This window comes from Sciurus carolinensis, chromosome 1 (genome assembly GCF_902686445.1).
Source record: "Sciurus carolinensis chromosome 1, mSciCar1.2, whole genome shotgun sequence".
Taxonomy (NCBI): Eukaryota; Metazoa; Chordata; class Mammalia; order Rodentia; family Sciuridae; genus Sciurus; species Sciurus carolinensis.
The window spans coordinates 137,130,217-137,153,629 of NC_062213.1; the positions used below are offsets into that span (position 1 = coordinate 137,130,217).

General features: G+C 34.0%; 1 protein-coding gene across 3 annotated transcripts in view; it reads left to right on the forward strand.

Annotated features, from left to right (window-relative positions):
• Znhit6 (zinc finger HIT-type containing 6) overlaps nt 1-23,413 on the forward strand; it is a 114,495-nt gene that overhangs the window by 36,391 nt on the left and 54,691 nt on the right. The window contains exons 9-10 of one of the 3 annotated variants that reach the window (XM_047560830.1): nt 19,903-20,027; nt 21,450-22,213. The exons of 1 other annotated variant lie outside the window; for it this stretch is intronic. In XM_047560830.1, coding sequence (XP_047416786.1) covers nt 19,903-20,027; nt 21,450-21,457 — 133 coding nt within the window. In that variant the 3' untranslated portion in view covers nt 21,458-22,213. Of the gene's footprint in view, nt 1-19,902; nt 20,028-21,449; nt 22,214-23,413 lie in introns of those variants that run through there. One more of the 3 variants, XM_047560823.1, reaches the window with a different exon arrangement.

A 23,413-nucleotide genomic window follows, 5' to 3' on the forward strand; every position in this document is an offset into this window, starting at 1 on the left:
TTTACCAAAGCTGAGGAAAGCAATTTATATCATTTTTACATAATTCCTAAGAACCAAAGGTTTTATTTTATTTTTTTTTTCTTTTGGTTTTGTTGGTTCATTGGTTATTTTCATTTGCTGGTTATTTTCATTTTATTTCTTCCTTTAACTGAAAAGGGGGGTTCATTATATGTCCATGTAAGTCAAGGCGGATTGAACTATGTATAGCTAATGAAGAAATGTGTGAGCTCACTAAGCCAGTCAGACTTGACTCTGACAAAATATCCTCTTCCTCCAAAACTGAAGGAATTCAAAATTTGTGTGATAAAAGGTATACTTAGGATACTGAGGTTAGAATACAGGTCAGACTGCTTGGGCCCAGTTAGTATTTATTTTTAACTTAAAAATGTGTACTGTACCCAGTAGCTTGGGAGACTGAGGCAGGATGATCACAAGTTCAAAGCCAGCTTCAGCAGCTTAGTAAGACTCTGTCTCTACATAAAACATATAAAAAAGGACTGGGATGTGGCTCAGTGGTTAAGTACCCCTGGGTTCAATCTCTGGTGCAAAAAAAAAAAAATTTGTACTATACATCTCTGAAGAGACAATGAGGATGGAAATTTCCACTTGTCCTGGCAGACCAAGGTTTTCTAGAGAGTGCCAGAAATGCCTATTAGATGACATGATAAAAAGTGCAGTAATTGAAACAGCTTTGTGCAGTTATTGCATAGAAAGAAAAAAATCAAACTGCCCAGAGACCAGAACTCAGAAAGATACCACTCAAACTGGTAAGACTTATTTTAACAAAGATCCAAAATGGGGCAGTTCTAAACCCAAAAAATGTCAAAGAAGTTCACCAAAATAAAGGTTAGATGACTTCATTGTGGGCATTTAATTTCTCTCTATGCTTAATTTTCCTGTAAGGTCCTTTACTCTAATTTTATAACCTTAACTTCTTTAGGGTCCAGAAGAGAATCACATTGGACCTTCAGATATCCTTTTAATTCCTAAAGGAGAGAGAATGCTAGATCAATAAAATAAAAGATGAATAGTATTCAGTGTAAGGAATAACTAAAATACTTCAATGCTGTACTTGAGCCAGACTGAGTAACATGAAAAGAACTTTGACTCTATGTTATATGTGTAGAAAGCCTGTCCTCCAGATTTCCCCATTTGATCAAACCAATAATAATGTGAAAAGTTCCAGTTACAGTAGCTTTTATCCTGAAGGTGGACCTAAATTTGAGTGGGGTACATCTATACACTTCTGATTATTAAGTCATTCTCAAGAGATAATTATCCTAAATTCTAAAGAACCTCTCAATTTTTATGCCTATTTTCTAATCATGAATAATGAAATTAGATTACAGACATATTTAGACATAGAATTTTTTTTAATCAGATTTTCCCCCCCTAGTACTGGTGTTTTGTTTAGTTTTTTTTTTTTTTTTCCTCTTGATACTAGGGATTGAACCCAGGGACCCTTAGCCACTGAGCCACATCCCCAGCCCCTTTTTTACTTTTTATTTTGAGATAGAGTCTCACTAAGTTGCTCAGGGCCTTGAGAAGTTGCTGAGTCTGGCTTTGAACTTGCCATCCTCTTGCCTCAGTCTCCTGAGCTACTGGGATTATAGGTGTGCGCCACTGCACCCTGTAATACTGGTGATTGAACCTAGGAGAGCTCTATTGTCCACCACACACACACACACACACACACACACACACACACACAGCTCTTTTTATTTTTTGTTTGAAGGTGGGTTCTGGCTGAGTCACTGAGTTCGACTTCGAATTGTAATCCTCCTGCCTTATCCTTTAGAATCACTGGAATTACAGGCATGTGTCACTGCATCCTGCTATATTTTAAAAATATAAAGATTTTTAAACCAGTGTTCTCAACATAATACTTTGATAGGTTAAGATGAGCATTTATAATCTGATTGCATACATAATTGCTGTTATATCATTAAAGGAAGGTGCATTCAGATAACATCTGATTCTGGTTTTGTTAAGCACTTTCAGTCTTCGAGACATGTAAAGGAAAATTGTAGTTTATGTAAGAATAAGTAAGATACAGTTCTGTTTAGCAGGGAAATCAGATACACATATATATACTCTCATAGGCTTGTGTTACTTGTTAACAGGCTTACAAGGAGTATACCAACAATCACTAGAGAAGGCATTATAGTGAATATGTTTGAGCCTTAATAAAGGTGAATAGTCCATGGCAAGGGTATAGAAGACCCCAGGGTATGTAAGAGCACGTAAAAAAAAGTCAAATAAGTGATTTAAGGAGGTTGGAGTCTATACAGGTGTGCAGAGCAGGATTTTAAAACTTTTTTTTTTTTTAAGTGAAGATGAGTTAGTTCAGGACCCAACACTAAATGCTAATTTGGATCTCATCTCATTGGCAGTAGGCAACTGTAAAAGTTAAGCAGAAAAAATTGATTAGATCTTGGTGACTAGTTTGCTATAGGAAGAAGTGAATAGCAAGCAAGGGTGACTGAAGCTTCTGGCATGGATGCTGTTTACAGTGAGATGAAAGTAACACCTGCAGAGATTTAAGTTGTGTTGAATTTCAAGTAGATGCAGCATTGCTTTCTGGAACATTATTTTCAAAGAAAAATTACCTTCTTTACTAATCCTTATTAGGATCCCTTTAGAGTAAAATGATATTCCAATAAGAAATAGTAATATTATCCTTCCAGACTATATAATGTATGGAGAAGTAGACTGCCTTCTTTTACTTTTACAAATTCCATATTAGATTTTGTAGAATAAAAGTCTCACAATTATAAATATTCAGTTTATTAAGTAATAAATATAAATACAAAAACAATTAAGTCATTGCTTCTTAAACCTAATCCAAATTGAGATATTCCAAAATAACTTCTTTATTTTATCCAGACACTTACATCAAAGATTTTCTACAAAGTCAAGATAGTGTTTTAAATTTAATAAACACCTTAGAAAGTTATTAACTTCTATCTTCCCATCTGAAAACTGGAATTGAAACAGGAATGATACTGCATTATTTTAATTATACTGCATTTCCCTCCCCCCAGTGCTGGGGATTAAACCCAGGGCCTTGTGCTTGGGAGGCAAGCACTCTACCAATTGAGCTATCTCCCCAGCCCCGATACTACACTATTTTGAACATTAGTTTGAGTTATACGTGTCAGCTACATACATAGTGCCTGACATACAACAAAGCCCTTTCAGTAAATAGGTTATTAATCAAGTATTTTGAGTTGTAGTTAGAGATACATTTATTGAAATGACTTAATGAACACAAGAGGTAGTTGTTTTGTTTTGTAAATCCTGGAGATTACTTCTTTAGTGAAAGGAAGAAATCTGTTTAAAATAAAAAGTTCCACATGGTGGGCAGATAAATATATCATGCTATTTTTTAATAGCAGCTTCTTTCAACCAAATAATTTCTTATACTTCTGAAACACATTCTATGTTCAGTGTTAGCTATATTCCCAACAGGCTAGTCACCACTGACCACAAGGGAGCAGGTCATGTAAATTATACCTTTTTTTTTTTAAACATAAATTGTATATTGGAAGAATATGAAATTTTAGGAGCTCAAGATGTTATCAACTGTTATTACTGTACAGATGACTCCCAGATTAAATGTATTTTTAGCCTTTTCCCCAAGTACCAAATCCTGATGTACAGCTATCTTCACTTACATATTTAATTGTCTTAAGTTCAGTATATCTAGATCTCATTGTACCCTATTTCTGCCTAGTGTGTGTATATATATATATATTTTTTTTTTAGGGGGGTGCTGGGGATTGAACCCAGGGCCTTGTGCTTGCAAGGCAAGCACTCTACCGACTGAGCTATCTCCCCAGCCCCTAGTGTGTGTATATTGTATTAAATGGTTTGACTGTGTTCCTGGCATTAACTAAACAATCAACAAATAATGGTACTTATTCCTATTACTGGCATGGTCTTTCTTCTAGTAAGCCAGAAGCATCTTTGACTTCTTGGTTTCTCTCTTGCTATTCTTCCATACTTATTTGACTTCCTTACTAGTCTTTTATGTGTCCTCTCTTCTCCATTTTTCTAGCTAGACTATTGTTTACCAGTGTCTGTAATGAACACATTCATTTCCTCCAAGCTGGATATAATTTTCTTATGCTTTACACCTCAAAAGATGTTATATTCTTCCTGTAGGTTCCTACAATCCTATTACATATTTACCACAGTAAAACTTAACCTATATGATTATGATAAACTCCCTTTTGAAGATAGTGACTACGTTAGACACCTTCATCTCTCTTTCCTGCTCTACTGTGTCAGTGATTTTCCCATAGTAGCTTTTAAATCTTAATTTTTAATAAGTATCATACTAATTCATTTAAATGTGTTGCCTGTATACTAGCTCTTGATGCTGTTTTATATTCTAAAGCAAGATGTAGATAACTTTTTAATGTAAATTGCCAGATAGTGAATATTTTTAGCTTTGTGGGCCATATGGTCACAGTTCATCAACTCTGCCATTATAGTGCATAAGCAGCTATGAACTATGTAAATGAATGGGCATAACTGTTCCAGTAAAACAACACAGATGAAAACACAATGGTCTGGGTTTAATCTACTAGCTGTAGTGTGTTGATATCTCCTCTAAAGGATTTTGTAATTGATTGTTTATGATTTTATATCATTTAACCAATTGAAAGTTTCAGTTCTCAATATGCAAAATGAGAAAGATTTTAACAAGGTCCCAGTATAATTAAGAAATTGCTTTGAAAAAAGTAACCACCTCAGAGGGCAAACTTTTTGATATATGAACTTGTCCTTAAGTATCAGTGAATCAAGGTTAATCAAGTCTTTGCCAGGCCTGGTGGTGCATGCCTGTAATCCAGCACCAGAAAACTGAGGCAGGAGGATTGCAAGTTCAAAGCCAGCCTCAGCAGCTTAGCAAGACCCTGTCTCAAAACAAAAATAAAAAGTGCTGGGGATGTGACTCAGTAGTTAAGCACCATTGGGTTCAATACCTGGTGCCAAAAAACAAAGAAACAAACAAAAAAACCTCAAGATTAATCAAGTCTGTATTATTCATTTATTCAGTTATTATTCATTGAGCCCCTTCTATGTGTCAGCATAGTTCCAAGTTTAAAGGTAGTAGACATCTAAAAGACTAACCTTCATGGAGCTCACATTCTAGGAGGGGAGATGAATATGTGATAAAAAGTGTAGTAGATAATGTATTTAAAATATAAGACACAGAGTTTCCCTAATAGGGTTTGGATCTGGAATGTCCCCCTGAAGCTCATGTGTTAAAAAAACTTGGTCCCTGATATAGCAATGTCCAGAAGTGGGGCTTTTGGTAAATGATTGGATCATGAGGAATCTGACTCTTCTATGGATATATCATTGATCACTGAAGGGACTACTGGAATGTAATCCAAAACTATAGGCTGGTAGGGCATGGTTGGAAGAAATAGATCACTGGGGCCATGCCTTTGGGACTATATCTTATCCCTGGCCCCTTCCTCACATGCTCTCTTTTTCTTTCTTTCTCTGTCTCTCTCTCTCTCTGTCTCTCTCTCTCTCTCTCCCTCTCTCTCTCCCTCTCTCTCTCTGCTTCCTCATTGCCATGAGCTGACAGATTTCCTCCACCATGCCCTTCTGCCATGATGTTTTGCTTCACCTCAGGCCCACAGCAATGGAGCCAGCTGACTGTGGCCCTAAACCTCTGAAACCATGAGCCAAAATAAATCTTTCTTATTTGTGCTAGGTATTTTGGTCACAGTAAGGAAAAACTGACTAGCACAGCGCCTAAAGGAGGGTTTGAGCATCTTTGCAATGGATACCCAGAAATTTTTTTCTTTTAATAATTTTTTAGGTGTCGATGGACTTTATTTATTTATTTATTTATTTCTATGCAGTACTGAGATTAGAACCGAGGGCCTTATACACACCAGGCAAGCACTCTACCACTGAGCTACAACCCCAGCTCCCAGAATTATTTTTCACTGAAAGCACAAACCATTGCCTTCATTTTGCTTCCAAAATTTGGCATGTAAAGTCCAAGGTATATGCTTTAAACCCAACCACAACTTAAGAATTATCTAGACTTTGGTTTTGTGAATATCACAGAAACCATCATTTTTCAAAAGGTTATTACCCTGTTGTACTTGCACATATTTTATTAGTTGTTTCCTTTTATGCTAGTTTTAGTTAATAATTTTGGAGCACTTTTGTGTTTGAAAAGCAACCAGAAAAAGTACAAACTATTTCTTTTGGATGATTTTATTTCCATGCCAAGAGGGTGTTTTTTTTAAATAAAAAACACAGGTTACTTTACTTTCTTTGGATCTTTATAGGTCTTTAACATGATTTAAATCATATTCTGTGAAATTAAGAGGTAAGATACTTTTTCCTTTGCCCTTAAAGAGAAATTGATTTTGTAGCCTCAGGTAAGGCTCAAACTGATCTCTCTTTGGCTTTCACTAACACCCACTCACCAGCAAGCAAAGACCTTTTTCTGTTGTAGAGTGCAGCTAACCCCTTAATTCATTTTATTTGTGCAGAATCAAAGTGGACTCTCGATTCTACTTGCCAGCATACCAGCTCTCAACCCTATTTGGTTTTAAGAGCCAGGTCTCTTGCCTGCCTCACCACATAGTCCTGCCAGATCCCTCCTTGGTTTTCACTTAACCCATGCTCTTATCAGCCAGTTTTTCTCCTGCACCATAGACATTTCTCCAGCCTAACATATATTCTCATACAGTTTTTGTCATATATCAGTGTCCATCATAATTATCTAGGATACTTGTTGAAAATGTAGGCTTCCAGCCCACCCACAAAGGTTCTGATTTAGTAAATCCTATACAGAACCCAGAAACCTACCTTTTTTTTTTTTTTTTTTTTTAACCATCTCTGGGGATACTGGTAAGTTATTCTTTGGAGTACACTTTGAAAAACAATAACCATGTGGTAAACTTCTCAAAGACATTTTTGGACCCCATAGAGTATATGATGTTTTCTGTATAAGTATTTGGTAGTTGTTTATTCAGTTGAGTTGTTGAAGTTGTATAAAGAAATATGTCACTTAATATTAGAATTGATTTTTTAAACCATATGTTTACATCCTTAAAGATATTAGTCTCGTGGGCTGAGGTTGTAGCTCAGGGGTAGAGTGCTTGCCCAGACATGTGAGGCACTGGGTTCTATCCTCAGTACCACATAAAAATAAATAAATAAAATAAAGGTATTATGTCCGTCTACAAGTAAAATAAAAAATAAACTAGTCTCTACCCTTTGTCTAATTGAACTAGAAATGGAAAATTAGATGCTCTTGCTCTAATCTTACAGAGAATAATAGAAAAAATGTACTTTGAAGATATTCTAAATAGGAAATTTATAATATGTATGTTAAAAGTTAAGATTAAAAAAAAACTGCCATTCAAAAATCAACTGAGCATCTTTAAAGTTAAAATTATTTTGATAGTAAGGGGGCAGAATTAAATACATATTAGAGAATACTGAAGAAATTCCTGAATTTCTAAGAACAGTATTAATTACTTTCAAATATCTTTTCTTCCATAAATAATCATTTGCATCTTTTGGGTATATCTGTTAAAAATGCCTGTAGTGAAGGAAAGGTTAGTAAAGAACAAGGTCTTGCTCTCTAGATGAAATTAAACTTTCTCTTGTATTCCTTTTGGAATTTGATTCTGTTAATGGATTTGTAAATGAAAGGATATAATCGAAAAATCAATAAAAACTAGTGGAAATGCCATCATTAGATAGACTTCCTGCTGGGCACAGTGGCACACCTGTAATCCCAGAAACTCAGGAGCCTGAAGTAGGAGGATTGCAAGTTCAAAGCCTGCCTCAGCAATATAGCAAGGTCCTAAGCATCTTAGTGAGAATCTGATTCAAAATAAAAAGGTCTGGGGATATGGCTCAGTGTTTGAACATCCCTGGGTTCAACCCCAGTACAAAAAAAAAAAAAAAAAAAAAAAATGCTTTTCGCATAAAATTTTACTTTAAATATTTTTGATATGTTTGTGTTGTTTTGGTCAGTTTTATACTGATAATACTTAAAATTATTCAGTCCAAAAGAAATCTTCAAATTAAAGCCTTGAAGTCATAGGTAATAAAATTAAAATTTTAGATACACGTTTTTGTTGCAGAGAAATATAATTATGTAATCAGTAAAAGATTTTCAGGCATAAACATTATTTAGAATAGAATTCTGTGGGAGAATTGGAATGGAAATATGAGTTCAAAGGAAAAAGAAACTGAACAGGATTTCTAACTGTTAAAAAAGAGCTTGTCCATAGTATGTTTAAATGGATCTTATTGATACCAAATTGCATGGTTTTAGATTCTAGTGAATTTACTTAAAAATTACATAAGTTTCCTTTTAAGTCATCAAAACTTACAATACACCACAAATTATGTTCTTTTTTTTTTTTCCTTTTTTAAAAAACTTGTTCTTTTTAGTTGTACATGACAGTAGAATGTATTTTGACATACATACATGGAGTATAACTTCCCATTCTGGTGGTTGTACTTGATATGGAGTTACACTGGTTATGTATTCATTTATGAACATAGGAAATTTATGTCCGAATCATTCTGCAGTCTTTCCAATCCCATTCCCCTCCCGTCCTCCCATTTCCCACTGTCCAATCTGGTAAACCTCCACTCCTCCCCCAACCTCGCCCCCATTGTGGGTCAGCATCCACATATCAGAGAGAACATTCAGCCTTTGGTTTTTTGGGATTGGCTAATTTCACTTAGCATGATCATTTCCAATTACATCCATTTACTGGCAAATGCCATCATTTCATTCTTCTTTAAGGATGAGTAATATTCCCTTGTGTATATGTACCACATTTTTTTTTAATCCATTAATCTATTGAAGGGCACCTACATTGGTTCCATTGAGCTGCTATGAACATTGATGTGACCACATCACTGTAGTATACTGATTTTAAGTCCTTTGGGTGTATGCCAAGGAGTGGAATAACTAACTGGGTGAAATGGTGGTTCCATTCCAAGCTTTTTAAGGAATCTCCATACAGCTTTCCAGAGTGGTTGCACCAATTTGTAGTCCCACCAGCAGTGTATTAGTGTACCTTTTTCCCACATCCTCACCAACATTTATTGTTACTTGTATCCAGCCATTCTGACTGGAGTGAGATGAAATCTCTGTAGTTTTGATTCATATTTCTCTAATTGCTAGTGATGTTGAACATTTTTTTATATATTTGTTGACCATTTGTATTTCTTCTGTGAAGTGGATATTCATTTCCTTTGCCCATTTATTCAATATGTTATTTGGGGTTTTTTGGTGTTAAGTTTTTTGAGTTCTTTATATATCCTGGAGATTAGTGTTCTATCTGAGGTGCAGGTGGCAAAGATTTTCTCCTATTTTCCAGGCCCTCTCTTCACATTCTTGATTGTTTCTTTTGCTGTAAAGACACTTTTTAGTTTGATACTATCCCATTTATTGTGCTTTAGGAGTCTTGTTGACAAACTTGTTTTCTAAGCTGACGTAATGGAGATTTGAGCCTACTTTTTCTTTTAGCAGGCACAGGATATCTGGTCTAATGCCTGGGTCCTTGATCCACTTTGAGTTTTGTGCAGAGTTAAGAGATAGGGGTCTAATTTCATTTTATTACATATGGATTTCCAGTTTTCCCAGCACTATTTATTGAAGAGGCTATCTTTCCTCCAATGTATATTTATGGTACCTTTATCTAGTATGAGGTGATGTGTCTTCCATTCTATACCATTGGTCTTCTTGTCTGTTTTGGTGCCAACACCTTGCCAATTTTGTTACCATAGCTCTGTAGTATAATTTAAGGTCTGTTATTGTGATGCCCCCTGTTTCACTTTTCTCACTAAGGATTGCTTTGGCTATTCTGGGTCTCTTATTTTTCCAAGTGAAAAATGCTTGCTTTTCCTACTTCTATAAAGAATATCATTGGGATTTTAATAGGAATTGCATTAAATCTGTATAGTGCTTTGGTAGTATGGCCATTTTGACATTGTAAATTCTGCCTATCCAAGAGCATGGGAGATCTTTCTATCTTCTAAGTTCATCTTCAGTTTCTTTCTTTAGAATTCTGTAATTCCATTATAGATGTCTTTCACCTCTTTTGTTATATTGATTCCCAAATATTTTATTTTCTTTGAGGCTATTATGAATGAGATAGTTTTCCTAATTTCTCTTTCAGTTGATTTATCACTGGTATATAGGAATGCAATTGATTTATGTGTGTTAATTTTATATTTGCTGAATTCACTTATGAGCTCTAAAAATTTTCTGGTGAAGTTTTTTGGGTCTTCTAAATGTAGAATCATGTCATCAGCAAATAGGGATAGTTTGAGTTCTTTTCCTATTTGTATCCCTTTAATTTCTTTCTTCTATCTAATTGCTCTGGCTAGTTTACACACACACAAAAAATGTTTGCTGTGAGAATGAGTTAAAATCAGGGTTAAATCTAGAGACTTTTTGATGTCCTCATGGAATATGGAGTATGACAACCCTGCATTGATTGCCTAACTACTATTGAGGTGTCGTTATGTACTTTATATACGTTCTAGTTGTGTTATGTTATATATTCATTAAAACATATAATTGCATGGAGAGCCCTGCTTACAGCTGCATAACCACTGTGTGGTGGAACATAGATCTAAATCTCGGCCTGCCTGCCAGCCTGCCTACCTGCCTGCAAAGCTTTATAACATGTTTTTTGCAATATAGCACATGCCTCTTGGTGCTATAAATGACCATGAAGCATATTCTCAGATTATGTGAAACCCAAGAACAGTTCTTTGTTAAACATTTGGGATTGTTGATTATTTCAAAGTAGTAATGGTCTGGATAAGTATATTCTTAGTATAGTATTAAACTTTGATCATATTTTGTTTTGTTTTGTTAAAAAATATTTTTAGTTCTAGATAGATACAGCATCTTTATTTTTTTAAGGGTATTTTTATGTGGTACTGAAGATCGAACCCAGTGCCTCATACATGCCAGGCAAGTGCTCTGCCACTGAGCCACAACCCCAGCCCTGACCATAGTTTGGATCTAGATTGTAAAACAAAGGCAATATGTTTATCTTTGAAGGATTAGAAAATGTTAGGATAAACCTGAAGTATGTCTACACACATAAAGGAACTACATAGAAAGGGATACTAAACATTTTTATCATGTCAGGGATGACACTCTTCCAGGGATAGAATGAGCTTTACAAGTAGCATTCTTCTTAAAGTGGTTTTATGATAAAAATTATAAACTTATCTCTAGGGAAGCTGAGGTTCAGCTAGTTGGCACAGCTGGTTGAGTGTTTACAAGACAGATTTAAACACAATTATTAAAATCTCAGTGACTTTGAACTTGAAAACAGTTTGAAAGACTGTCCTTCAGAGTATATCTAAAGTGACATAGTAATGAAATTCTCAGCAGAGTATAAGTCTACAATTTCCATATCAGTAGTCTTATTTTAAGTATATACTATTTTGATCTTTCTTAAGGGAATCATGAAATATTACACAGAAATGAGAATTTTCTGTCTAACTTGGGATATACTTTAATGTTAATCTATTAAGTTTATCCATTGTAATTACATTATAGAATATTTTTATGGCCAACTTTGTATTCTCTTGGAGGAAATAATGACAGTAGTTGAAATTTCTAGGTGATTCAGATATTTCATTTTAGCCAAATAGCTTTGACATGCTCTAACTAGACCTCTCATTGTAACTTGTAAGCACCAGAGCTGTCTGAATTTGATGTGTATTAACCATAGTCATACTGTCTGCTGAGTACTATAAACCTAGGGTATTTTTGTCTCTACCTTCCACATACTTTCTTCTTAGATAGCGTTTGTCCTTTCAGCTCTAGCAAACAATATAGTTCACTATGGTATTCCCAATGCTAAGAACAGTATTGGAACAAGGTAGGCTCAGTAAATATATGTTGATGAGTGAAACAAGCAACAGTTAATGTAGGAATTCACAAGATCTGCTTTCTAGTCCCAATTCTACATTCTTTGAGTTACCCTGAGCAAGATACTTCTAGGGAATTCAGTATACTCACTAAGAAGATTAAAAAAAAACTGGATAAAATTTCTGCCAACTCTAAAGTAGTATCATTGTAAGATGTAGTTAATTCATGAACTATTTAGTCAACCATTTAGTGAAAGGTTCTCTAAGGGATCTAATCAGATTTTGCAAAATGACACATCCTAATAAAGATTGTAGATGTAGGAGTCTGTATTGATCAAACTCTTGCATTCAGTTCAACCCAGTGAGAATTTGTTTTGTTAACAGGAGTAAGGCTAATTAGAATACCCTACATTAATAAGAAGAAAATGCAAGAAGAAAGGATTTGAAAAACCAATTAATAATACTGTACTGTATACTTGAAATTTGCTAAGAGGATACATCTTAAGTATTCTCACCACAAGGAAAAAGAAAATGCTGCAGGTATAGTGGTGCACACCTGTAATTCTGGCTACTCTGGAGGATGAGGCAGGAGGGCTGCAAGTTCAAGTCTAACCTGGCAATTTAGTGAGACTCTTGTCTCAAAATATTTTTAGAGAGGACTGAGGTTGCAGTTCAGCAGTAGAGCACTTGCCTAGCAAGAAGAAAGAAAATGCTAATGTGAGGTTATGAATAGATTAATTAGCTTGATTGTGTTATCATTTCACAGTATAAACATGTTAGTATATCAGTTTGTACACATAGTGTATACAGTTCCTACTTGACAATTATACCTCAATAAAGCTAGTAATAAAAGAAGCAAAAGAACCTAATAAGTAGAAGAAGGGAAAGCTAAAGTTATCATATCCAGTACCTACACAGAAAGCACTGCAGCCTGAAAGAACATTTGGAGGTAGATACAGAATACGAGAGCATGTCTACCGAGTATTTAGCTTTAGATTCCTCTCCTGACATTTATCCCAGTGAAGTAATTGCTTTGTTCTGGTATCTCATGTCACTATGGGATTTATTTCTGTGCATTGCTATCTAAGGTAGACACTAAATAATTATTTGAAAAATCATTCGAAGAATAAATGCCAGCCAGTGTGTTTGTTTTAACATGCATTGATTTTAATAAAGTGTGTAGTATATCTTTACAAGATAGGAACCTTAGGCCCCAAGAAATTGATTTACTCAAAGAAACCAAGTTACAGTTATAAGGCCAAGATTTAAACTCATTATAGGTCATAAATATAATTTCTAATAAGTATGTCATTTCCCTGCTTAGAGAAGCTAAATTACTTTTGGAGTATAAAATCTTATTATTGGTACTAGTTTAGAAACATTTTCACTTATATTTAAAAAATCATGAATAGATATTTTTCCTACAGATGAGGAAAAGTTAAATCCCCTTTAACTCACCAGTGGCAATCAGAAAAGAGTTTCAAGAAACAATATCTAAACAAGTCAGCTCTTAGAAGCCTCTCATTAGAGCATGTTTTAAAATGTGTAATTAGTGTACCATATCCATAGTTTTCATAATATACTAGTGAAGATCTGAACTATTGAGCTTTATACTTTGTACTGCACAACTCATGACCTATACTCCTTGTTTAGTGTGTATAATCTTCACTGACCTGGGTACATAAAAATTCCAAAACAAAATACACCAATATGTTTATTTAATTCATATGCTTTATATTTTTTAAATATGAAAACTAATAGATTGAGTAAAAAAATAACTTTGAGTACCAAAATAGACAGGTAGATCAATGGTACAGAATAGAGGACATGGACACAAACCCAAATAAATACAATTTTCTCATACTAGACAAAGGTTCCAACAATATGCAATGGAGAAAAGATAGCCTTTTCAACAAATGGTGCTGGGAAAACTGGAAAACTATATGCAATAGAATGAAATTAAACCCCTATCTCTCACCCTACACAAAACTCAACTCAAAATGGATCAAGGACCTCGGAATCAGACCAGAGACCCTGCATCTTATAGAAGAAAAAGTAGGTCCAAATCTTCAACTTGTTGGCTTAGGATCAGACTTCCTTAACAGGACTCCCATAGCACAAAAAATAAAAGCAAGAATCAACAACTGGGATAGATTCAAACTAAAAAGCTTTCTCTCAGCAAAGGAAACTATCAGAAATGTGAAGAGAGAGCCTACAGAGTGGGAGAATATCTTTGCCAACCATACCTCAGATAGAGCGCTAATTTCCAGAATCTATAAAGAACTCAAAAAACTCTACACGAAGAATACAAATAATCCAATCAACAAATGGGCTAAGGAAATGAACAGACACTTCACAGAAGAAGATGTACAAGTAATCAACAGATATATGAAAAAATGTTCAACATCCCTAGTAATAAGGGAAATGCAAATCAAAACTACCCTAAGATTTCATCTCACCCCAATTAGAATGGCGATTATCAAGAATACAAGCAACAATAGGTGTTGGCGAGGATGTGGTGAAAAAGGAACACTCATACATTGCTGGTGGGGTTGCAAACTAGTGCAGCCACTCTGGAAAGCAGTGTGGAGATTCCTCAGAAAGCTTGGAATGGAAACACCATTTGACCCAGCTATCCCACTCCTTGGCCTATACCCAAAGGACTTAAAATCAGCATACTACAGAGATACAGCCACATCAATGTTCATTGCTGCTCAATTCACCATAGCCAGATTGTGGAACCAACCTAGATGCCCTTCAGTTGATGAATGGATAAAGAAACTGTGGCATATTTATACAATGGAATATTACTCCGCAATGAAGAATGATAAAATTATGGCATTTGTAGGCAAATGGTCGAAATTGGAGAATATCATGCTAAGTGAGATAAGCCAATCTCAAAAAACTAAAGGACGAATGATCTCGCTGATAAGCGGATGAGGACATATAATGGGGGGTGGGAGGGGCTAGCATTAGGTTTAGGGTTAGGTTTAGAGTTAGGCGAAGGAGAGCGGAAAGAATGAAGGAAAGAAGGACTGTGTAGAGGGAAAAGAGGGGTGGGGGGGAGGGGAAAAATAAAATAAACATCATTACCCTATGTAAACGTAAAAAAAATAAAAAAAAAATAACTTTGATAAGAGCTGTTTGTAATGTGTCTTTGCTATTATGAGTTGCAAAGATTGTCACATTTTAAACAATACCTTTAAAAAAGCAATATTTAAAACTGATGACCTCCTGTACTTAGTTTTGTTTTATGTATTTTAATTTGACTTTTTCTGTTTTTCTCTCTTTATTCTGAGTCTTCTTTAACATTCTGGTTTCTTTCCTTTTCACTGGATTTTGAAAGTCGGTTTGTTCACTTAATCCATTCTTTCTACTCTATTAAAGTGTAGTACTTTAATTTTTGTGTTATTTTGAAGGAATTTGGTAAGTGTGAATCACTAATATTTAGTTTGTAATTGATTCCAAAACTTTAATGAATTCCATTATGCCAGAATGAGCCATTCTTTAAAAATATTTAGCCATCAGTTAACAATGAACTGGTTTATGCTGTTAAGATTTTTTTTTAAGCCAAGCCTCAACTTTGTACTTTGAGAATCAGGTAGTTACACTTTTAACCCAGAAACCTAGATTGAAAATAAATACAACTATACTAGAGTATGGGTTAAGTGCTAACTTTGGCAGATAAAATTTAAAAATGTGAATTTTAGAGTTGGTGGAATCTTGGAGATCACCCCATCCAGTGATTTTATTTTGTGGTGGAAAAATACTGTGGCCTCAGGGCTATTAGATTATTAAATCTGGCTATTAGATTATTAAACCCCAAACCTGGTTTTATTATTTTTTAGGAAGTAGAGGTGTGATGATTCAAGGATCATCATTGATCAGATGGGAAATGAAGTAGTTCGTGAATCCCACCCTATAGTCCCTGCTGTTTTTACTCTTTTTGAGTTATGAAAAGTAAGAAAAGGTACTTTTATTTGCTAATAAAATGCAAAGAAGGAAGTTCAAGAACTTAGCCAGTTTCTTTGAAAGTTAGTAGGAGAGAGCCAAGATTAAAAGCACGCCCTTGGGTATCAGGACATTTATTTATATAATGTCAGTCACTGTAACACCTGTTGAGTTTGGGAGCCCTGCTGCCCTCATAATGCCCCTGTGAAGCTGTCTGGAGCAGGGTCAGCTAGAGAGGCCTGTGTTAGTAAGCAAGTGAAATAACAAGAGGAAATGTCTGAGGGGACCCTGAGGGTAAGAAGAAAGACAAATGTTGGTATCTTAATTCTTCCAAACCTAAGTAGTTTGTCTTATGGTAGCAGAATCATTCTACTAATGGAAATACCAGATTTGGTGAAACTTTCAAAAAGATATAGATGCCCCCTGGGATTCATTGACTTAATGTCTTGCAAACAAGCTAAAGCCTAAATGTTTCAGGCAGTACAAAGCTGAATTCTTAAAACCATCTTCAAGATAATGGAAACAGAAATATTCAAAATACTTTCAGAGGCTTGGAAGTAAGCATGATAATAATATAATAAAATTGCACTGAAAGTTGTAAGTCTACATTTAAAATGCAAAATGTATATAAAGGCAGATGTGTACTTCAGTGCTTACATAATAAGTGCCATTCTTTGTTGCTAAAAAAGTCCAGTAACTTTGTTCTGAAAGTTTTTAAGAATGTATTGTTTTAGGTGAATACAAATGAAAAACTGGTGTGTTCATGGCTTAAATAAAATGAACTAGAAGTTTGTGTTTGATCACTTAGCCCTCACAATAACTCTCTGAGGTGGTACTGTCATTATCCATTTGCAGACATGAAAATTGGGAATTAGAGGAGTAACTTATCCAGAATAACAGACCATAGTGAATGTTGGAAGCAGAATATTAACTCACTATTAGATTCCAAGTCTAAGCAACCACTAAAAATTACTGCTTAATTTAACTAAATTCTAAGTACATAAGTAATGTTAACTCCTTCCCCCACTGTTTTTTTTTTTTTTTTTGGTTTTTTTGGGTTTTTTGTTGTTTTTTTTTTTAAAGGTGGGCCGAGGGTAGGTGCTGGGCATTGAACAGATGGCTTTATCCATACTAGGCAAGTGCTCTATCACTGAGCCATATCCCCAGTCCCTGATGAATCTTTCTTTATGAATAGTTTCCATAATGTATCTTTGAATAGCTGATAAATGATAACAGTAGATTAAGTAACCACTAATAGTACAAAAATCTAAGAAGTTCAGGATTTCAACTTAAAGATTCTTTAGTGAACTCCGACTTCTTCAGTTAACAGAGAAAGCTGTGGACTAGAACCTAAGCAATATTGCTATGATTAGAAGTTTGCAACATTTTAGAATAAACACCAGTTAAAATCCAGTGATTCTAATGAGAACCACTCAACATAACCACTTAACATAACCATAATTTATTGCAATTGAATAAACTATTTTAAAAACAATTCTTTGAGTTGACAAGTCTTTTAAAAAAATTTTTGTATCTTAATGTGCTTTACAATCTTGGCACATAAAATAGGGACCCAATTTTTTAAGTAAGGAAGCATAATAATTAGTTTTTAGGGGTGAAAGCACATGTAGTTTGTTACATGCTTGTAATTTTTTTATATATTTGAACATTCCTCTGCTGGGCACATATTTTATACTATATCAACAATAATATTAAGTTCTGATTCCCATGTGGCTTTTAAAGAACTCTTTTTTTTGTTTCTTATTGTTTTAGTTTTGGAGAAACTCATGCAGATTTTTTTTTAAGAAACTAGTGTTTATTTTCCATAACCTTATTTCCATTTTGCTTAATAAGTGTCTGCAGAACAGCTCAAGACCACTTGGTTGTTCCTACCCACTCAGTGGCCTGAGCAGTGGGAGGTGCAGACCAGTCTTCAGTCACCAGCTGGGCACTCCAGTCTTCAGGCGGATTTAATACTACCAAAAAGAATAAAACACCTGGGCTGGGGTTGTGACTCAGTAGTAGAGCACTTGTCTAGCACGTGTGAGGCCCTGAGTTCGATTCTCAGCACCACATATAAACAAACAAATAAAATAAAGGTCAATCAACAACAACAACAAAAAAAAAAAGAATAAAACACCTAAAGCATTTAAGTATATGCTGAAAATTATTTACAAAACCTGAAATAAGAAAACATTACCTTATTTGAAAAATGTCTCTTAATAAAAGGCTTATGATTGTTTCAAATATGCTAATTAGTTATTGCACATGTTTGTAGGTTACTATTTGAAAATTTCCTGTTTGTGAATTCAAGTCTTGTTTTCTCTCATTTTATATTTTACTTCATAAATTTTGTTCTCAGGTATCTAATATAATCTCATTTTTCTCTTTCGTGTAATTACTGTTAACATAAGGAAAAAGCCTGCATGTTCAAGGAGAAATAATGTTTAAAAGATGTGAAACAATTAATCTTGGAATGCTGGAACTACTTTTAAAGTATTTTAAGCACATCTGTATTATATTACACAGGGAAAAGAATGATATATGCATTCTATGGTCTGTGGACACTAGGATGACTGGTTTAGAAACCTGTTTCAAGTTTCTTCTCAACATAATATTCTGTGATTCTAAAATTAACTTTTAAATTCAAGGGGTGGAGTGAGTGATCAGAAAAGAACATAATGAAGTTTTGGTTTACAGTTTGCTTTGTCACCTACTTCTTAAAAAGATATCAGTTTTTATAGTAGGCTTGGCTTTACATTGTGTTAAACCTTGTGTTTCCCCCTATTTGAAAACTATTGCCCAGAACAAACTTAGAACTTAGAGAAATCACTGCACTAGAGTTCTTAATAGTGTGCTGTAGACTCAGCTATGAGTTAGGATGTAAATGATTTGTTATTAATTAAGAAATCATTCACAATTGCTTGAAATTACAGCAGATTCAAGTGTATCCTGATGAGTCTCACTCTTGTACACTTGTATCCCAGTGTGCTTTTTTGAGGGGGAAGTATCATGGATAACTGTTTTACGTATGAATATCTGTCATTGATAGAGAAGGAGAAGAAAGCTGAAGAACTTCTGCACTACACTGGTGAACATGTTCTCAACTTTTTCTTCTTTGACTTGAAATGATACTAATGTGCCAGAAATTTGTATATGCCTCTGATAGTGAGCTAGCTGAAATGCTAGCCCTTTTTCTCCCCAAAAAATGCAAGCAAAAGCTTACTTACAGAAAAAGAGATGCATCTTTATTCAGCTTAAATTTATGAAGTAACAACTTGAAAATTTCATACTTTAATGAATATTTGTATCTAATTATCTGTGACATAGTCAACAGTTATGTCATGGTACCATGACTGATAATCTCTGCAATTCTTAAATTTTGTGCTCTTGCCTCATTCAGAAACCTAAACCTATTCTTTTAAATTTCAGAATAAAAACAAAATTTAATTTTATGGCAATATAAATTTCTAGAAACCATTTATAATTATAATTTATTTTTTACAGTATTTTATAGCCAATTATTTTCTGCCATATGTTATTAGAAATTATTTATCATAATGTGTTTTTTAAGGCTCAAAGTAAATATAATTGTGGAATTTTAATTTTTACCTAGTCATTCTTTTCTCCAAGATAAAATCATAATACATTAAACACAAATATTATATAAAGTCTTTATTCCTGCTTGATATGAAAATTAGTGACTTGTTAAAAGGCTTCCTAATATTAGAATATTTGATACACTTTTTTTGTGTGTGTGTGTGGTGCTGTTGATTGAACCCAGGGCATTGTTCATATGAGGCAAGCACTCTACCAACTGAGCTATATCCCCACTTTTGATTTAGTTTTGGAACCTCTGTATAATAGTTCTTTTACCTGGTTTTCTCAAAAGGCTTTAACTTATAAGAAAATGGCTACTGAGTTAATGTCATCGCTTTTAAAATATTTAATGTAAGAGATTCTCTTATGTATGTTTTATTTATGAGTCATTTTGAGTGCTAAGGGTATTTTTGTTTGTGTTTTGCTTTTTTAACTACTAAGGTATTATGAACTGGATCCTTATAAAAGTCTCCTAGACAATTTAAGGAACAAAGTGATCATTGAATACCCAACATTATATGTGGTATTGAAAGGATCTAGTAATGACATGAAAGTTCTTCACCAAGGTAAGTAAATTTGTTCTTAGTACTTACAGTAACTTTAAAGAAACTGAAGCAATTATGTGACTGCCCTTATTTCTTTACATATTGTTTTTTTCAGTATATTTACAAAGTTATAAGAATTTATTCTATAGCTACAGTTAATGATATAAAGAATCAGATAAACAACTGTTACTTCTGTCCTGTTTGAAAGCATGTAAGTTTTATAATGCCAACTTTAAATGAATGAATCAAATTGAATGTCTGACTTTGAAAGGATGTTTTTTGCCCTATTGGAGTTTTCCATGATGAGATAAATTAATGCTCTAGTTAAAACTTTCTTGAAAGACTCCTAAAATGAGAGATTACAAGGTGTTTTTAATATCCTACCTTATAGCAAGGGACAATGTTGAAAGGAACACGTATAAAATTTTGACAGCAAAAAGACATGGTGTACATGTCTTGACCCTTCACCTCTCTTTTTAAGCCTACTGGTTTTATTTCATTTCATTTATGCCCAGAATACTTGACCATATAGGAAAGTATTAGAACTAGGAAAAGGTATACATAAAGGTATACATAAGTGCATAAAATAGCTTATCCATATTTGCATTTATTACTACAGTAAACAAATTATGTTTCAGAGTACAAGATTCTAGAGGACAAATAAAATTCAGTAATTACTTTTAAAAGGTGAGAGAGATTACTCACCTTAACTCAAAACTGTTAGATAACATTTTCAGCCAAAAAAAAAAAATTGTACAGGCCAAGTTTCATTGTTTAAAAAAAAAAAAACACAGAGGAACATGGAATCCTTGCCTTGGGTTGATCTCTGGTTTTTTTTTAAATAGTATAATTGACATAAGTGTTTCAGGTTTTATTGTTGATAGCTGTGATAGGCAGTAACCTATGTTGTAAGGTATTCTCTGTACAAGGATATAAATTTTTTTCTTTCTTGGCACAAGTTATTAGAAGAAATTTTTTTTAAGGTGGCCAAAATTTTGTCCACACCACAACTTGAAACTAGATTTAAATTTAGCAAACATGAAGTTTTTAATAATGAATTTTGGGCCTCTAAATCCTATGTGTATTCTTTCATTTGAGAATATATAATTTTTTTTTCTCAAAGTAAATTACAAATTTTAATTTTAAAGTATCAGTTTCACTTTTTTAAACTTTAAAACCTTTTTCTTTAATATAATTTACATAATGCTCTCTCTAAATAGCTTCAAGGAAAGTTGTTCAGTAATGTGAGTTACTAGCCAGGGCAAACATCGTCTGTATAAATAAACACAGCACACACAGCACCTCTTTCACCTTGTTTAGGAATACACATTCACTTAAGTCTTCCTATAATGAAGCAATAAGAAAAGATACTTGGATAGTGTACTTGGAACCTTAGGTAAAATCTTGTACTCTGAAACATAATTTTGTTTGATTTTTTTACAGGAATATAGGTGACTAGTGTTTTCAGTATAAAGGATTACTTAGAACTGCTGGAGCAAAGAACTGAAGAGGATCTGACAGAATTTAAAGATCATACCAGAGTTGTCACATCATAAGTACACACACCTTAACAATAATGCCAGGTCTTCCTGTACATGCATTTCTTTTCATAAGCACTCCAAGGTGCCTGTTTCTTTTCACATTCTCATAGCATTTGATATTCTGTAGGGTGGTCACTTGATGAGGAGTGGGATTAGAGCATTTTCTTTGGAGAGCCTTGAAATTCTCCTGAAACTGGAAAAAAGTTGGATTTGGATCCTGAGCTCATAGCACAAGGTGTCTGTTTTCTAGTTTAGGGGGAAATGTGTTTCTGGGCTGAGATTCAGTAGTTTCCACACTTTATGGTTGTTAGGTTTGTTGTGATTGTAGATTGCCATAATTGATTTTTCAAAAAGTCTACCTGAATTAATCAGCAGTGGGCAAGGTTTTTTTGTTTGTTTGTTTTTGTTTTGGGTTTTTTTGGGGTTTTTTGGCTTTTATTTTTTTCTTTTTTAAGGAATGTAAAAAGGTTAAGCAATTAAGGTAGCTCACTAGATTGGAGATACACAATGTTGATTAATCCCTTATATTAATCCAGTGGGTAATGCTCAGAATGGTGAAATTGACTTTTCAGTTTCTTATTTGCCAAAGTTAGACTAACAGATTTAAATGATTTAATAAAAATATGCTGCATTTCAGTCCTAAGTAAAAAAAAAAAAAAAAAAAAATGGAATCCTGTTGGAAAAAAACTAAGCAGTTTTAGTAGGCAAAGAAAGGAAAAATGCTCTTTACACTGCTACAAAGCCACATTAATTTAAAAATCTGAGCAAAATGTATTTCTGATGTTCTTATAACTAAATTTTAGAAAATGCCTCTACTTTTAGAGAAGACATCCTTCCAAAATTGATTATTTGAATTTGAATTAGTTAAAATACCTAGTATAGCAACTTCCTTTGATAGGCCAATAAATCCTTTGATTTTTTTTTTTTTTTCTCCTTCTGTCTCCTCCCCTCATTCCTCCTTATCCTTCTTTTCCCTTTTAGTGTATATAGCATGGGTAGAGATGGGATCTGAGGCACATGAACATACCTGTAAACTTTATAGTACAGTGAGTACTATAACAGTTTATGTAAAATGCAGGAAAGCCATAGGAGAAACCAGTTAGCTTATAATGTTATGGAGGCACTTAAAAGACTGCTAGAGTTTATAAAATTGGATGGAATTTATTTCTGTGCCTTACTCATAGAAAGACTCAATAAATACCATTTTTGTTGCTGATACAGTCTGAAATCTAAGCAAACCCAGGAACTTGTCGGTTGGAATACAAGGCAAAGACCCAGATTTATGGTTTTAGCCTCAGTTTTTGTAAGCTGTTGACCCTTGAGTATCTACTCTGCCTCTCTGACCTTTATTTTCCTTATCTACCCAGAGGAGATAAATAGCTATAAGCCTTGATCAAAATAATGTGTATTTCACTTGCACAGAAATTTCAAAGGGTTTTTATGTATTATTTCCTTTTATATTGTATACAATGAAATAAATACAGCAGTTACTCTGGTTCCCATTTCACAGATTTAGAAACAACAAGAAGAAGAAATAAAAAATGGTGTGCTTGAGCAAACATGCTCTGCATTCTGGGAATAGATACAGGGAGGAAAAGTCCAGTTTCTGTTCTCAAGAAGCTCATTTTAGTGAGATAATGGAGTTTCATCTTGCTTACCTTAAGCAAGACAAAAGCCTAAAAGGAGCTTCATTTCTACTCTGTGTCTGTTTTCCTGTGACAGGAAGGATATGTCAATTGGCTGTCTAGTCTTTTATGAGCCCACATTCATTCATCACATACTGGCCCTTAATTTTAAGTTTAAAAAAAAATCATGGAAAATTTTATTCCAACCACATGTGGCCAGCCTGTGTGATAATAGTGATCT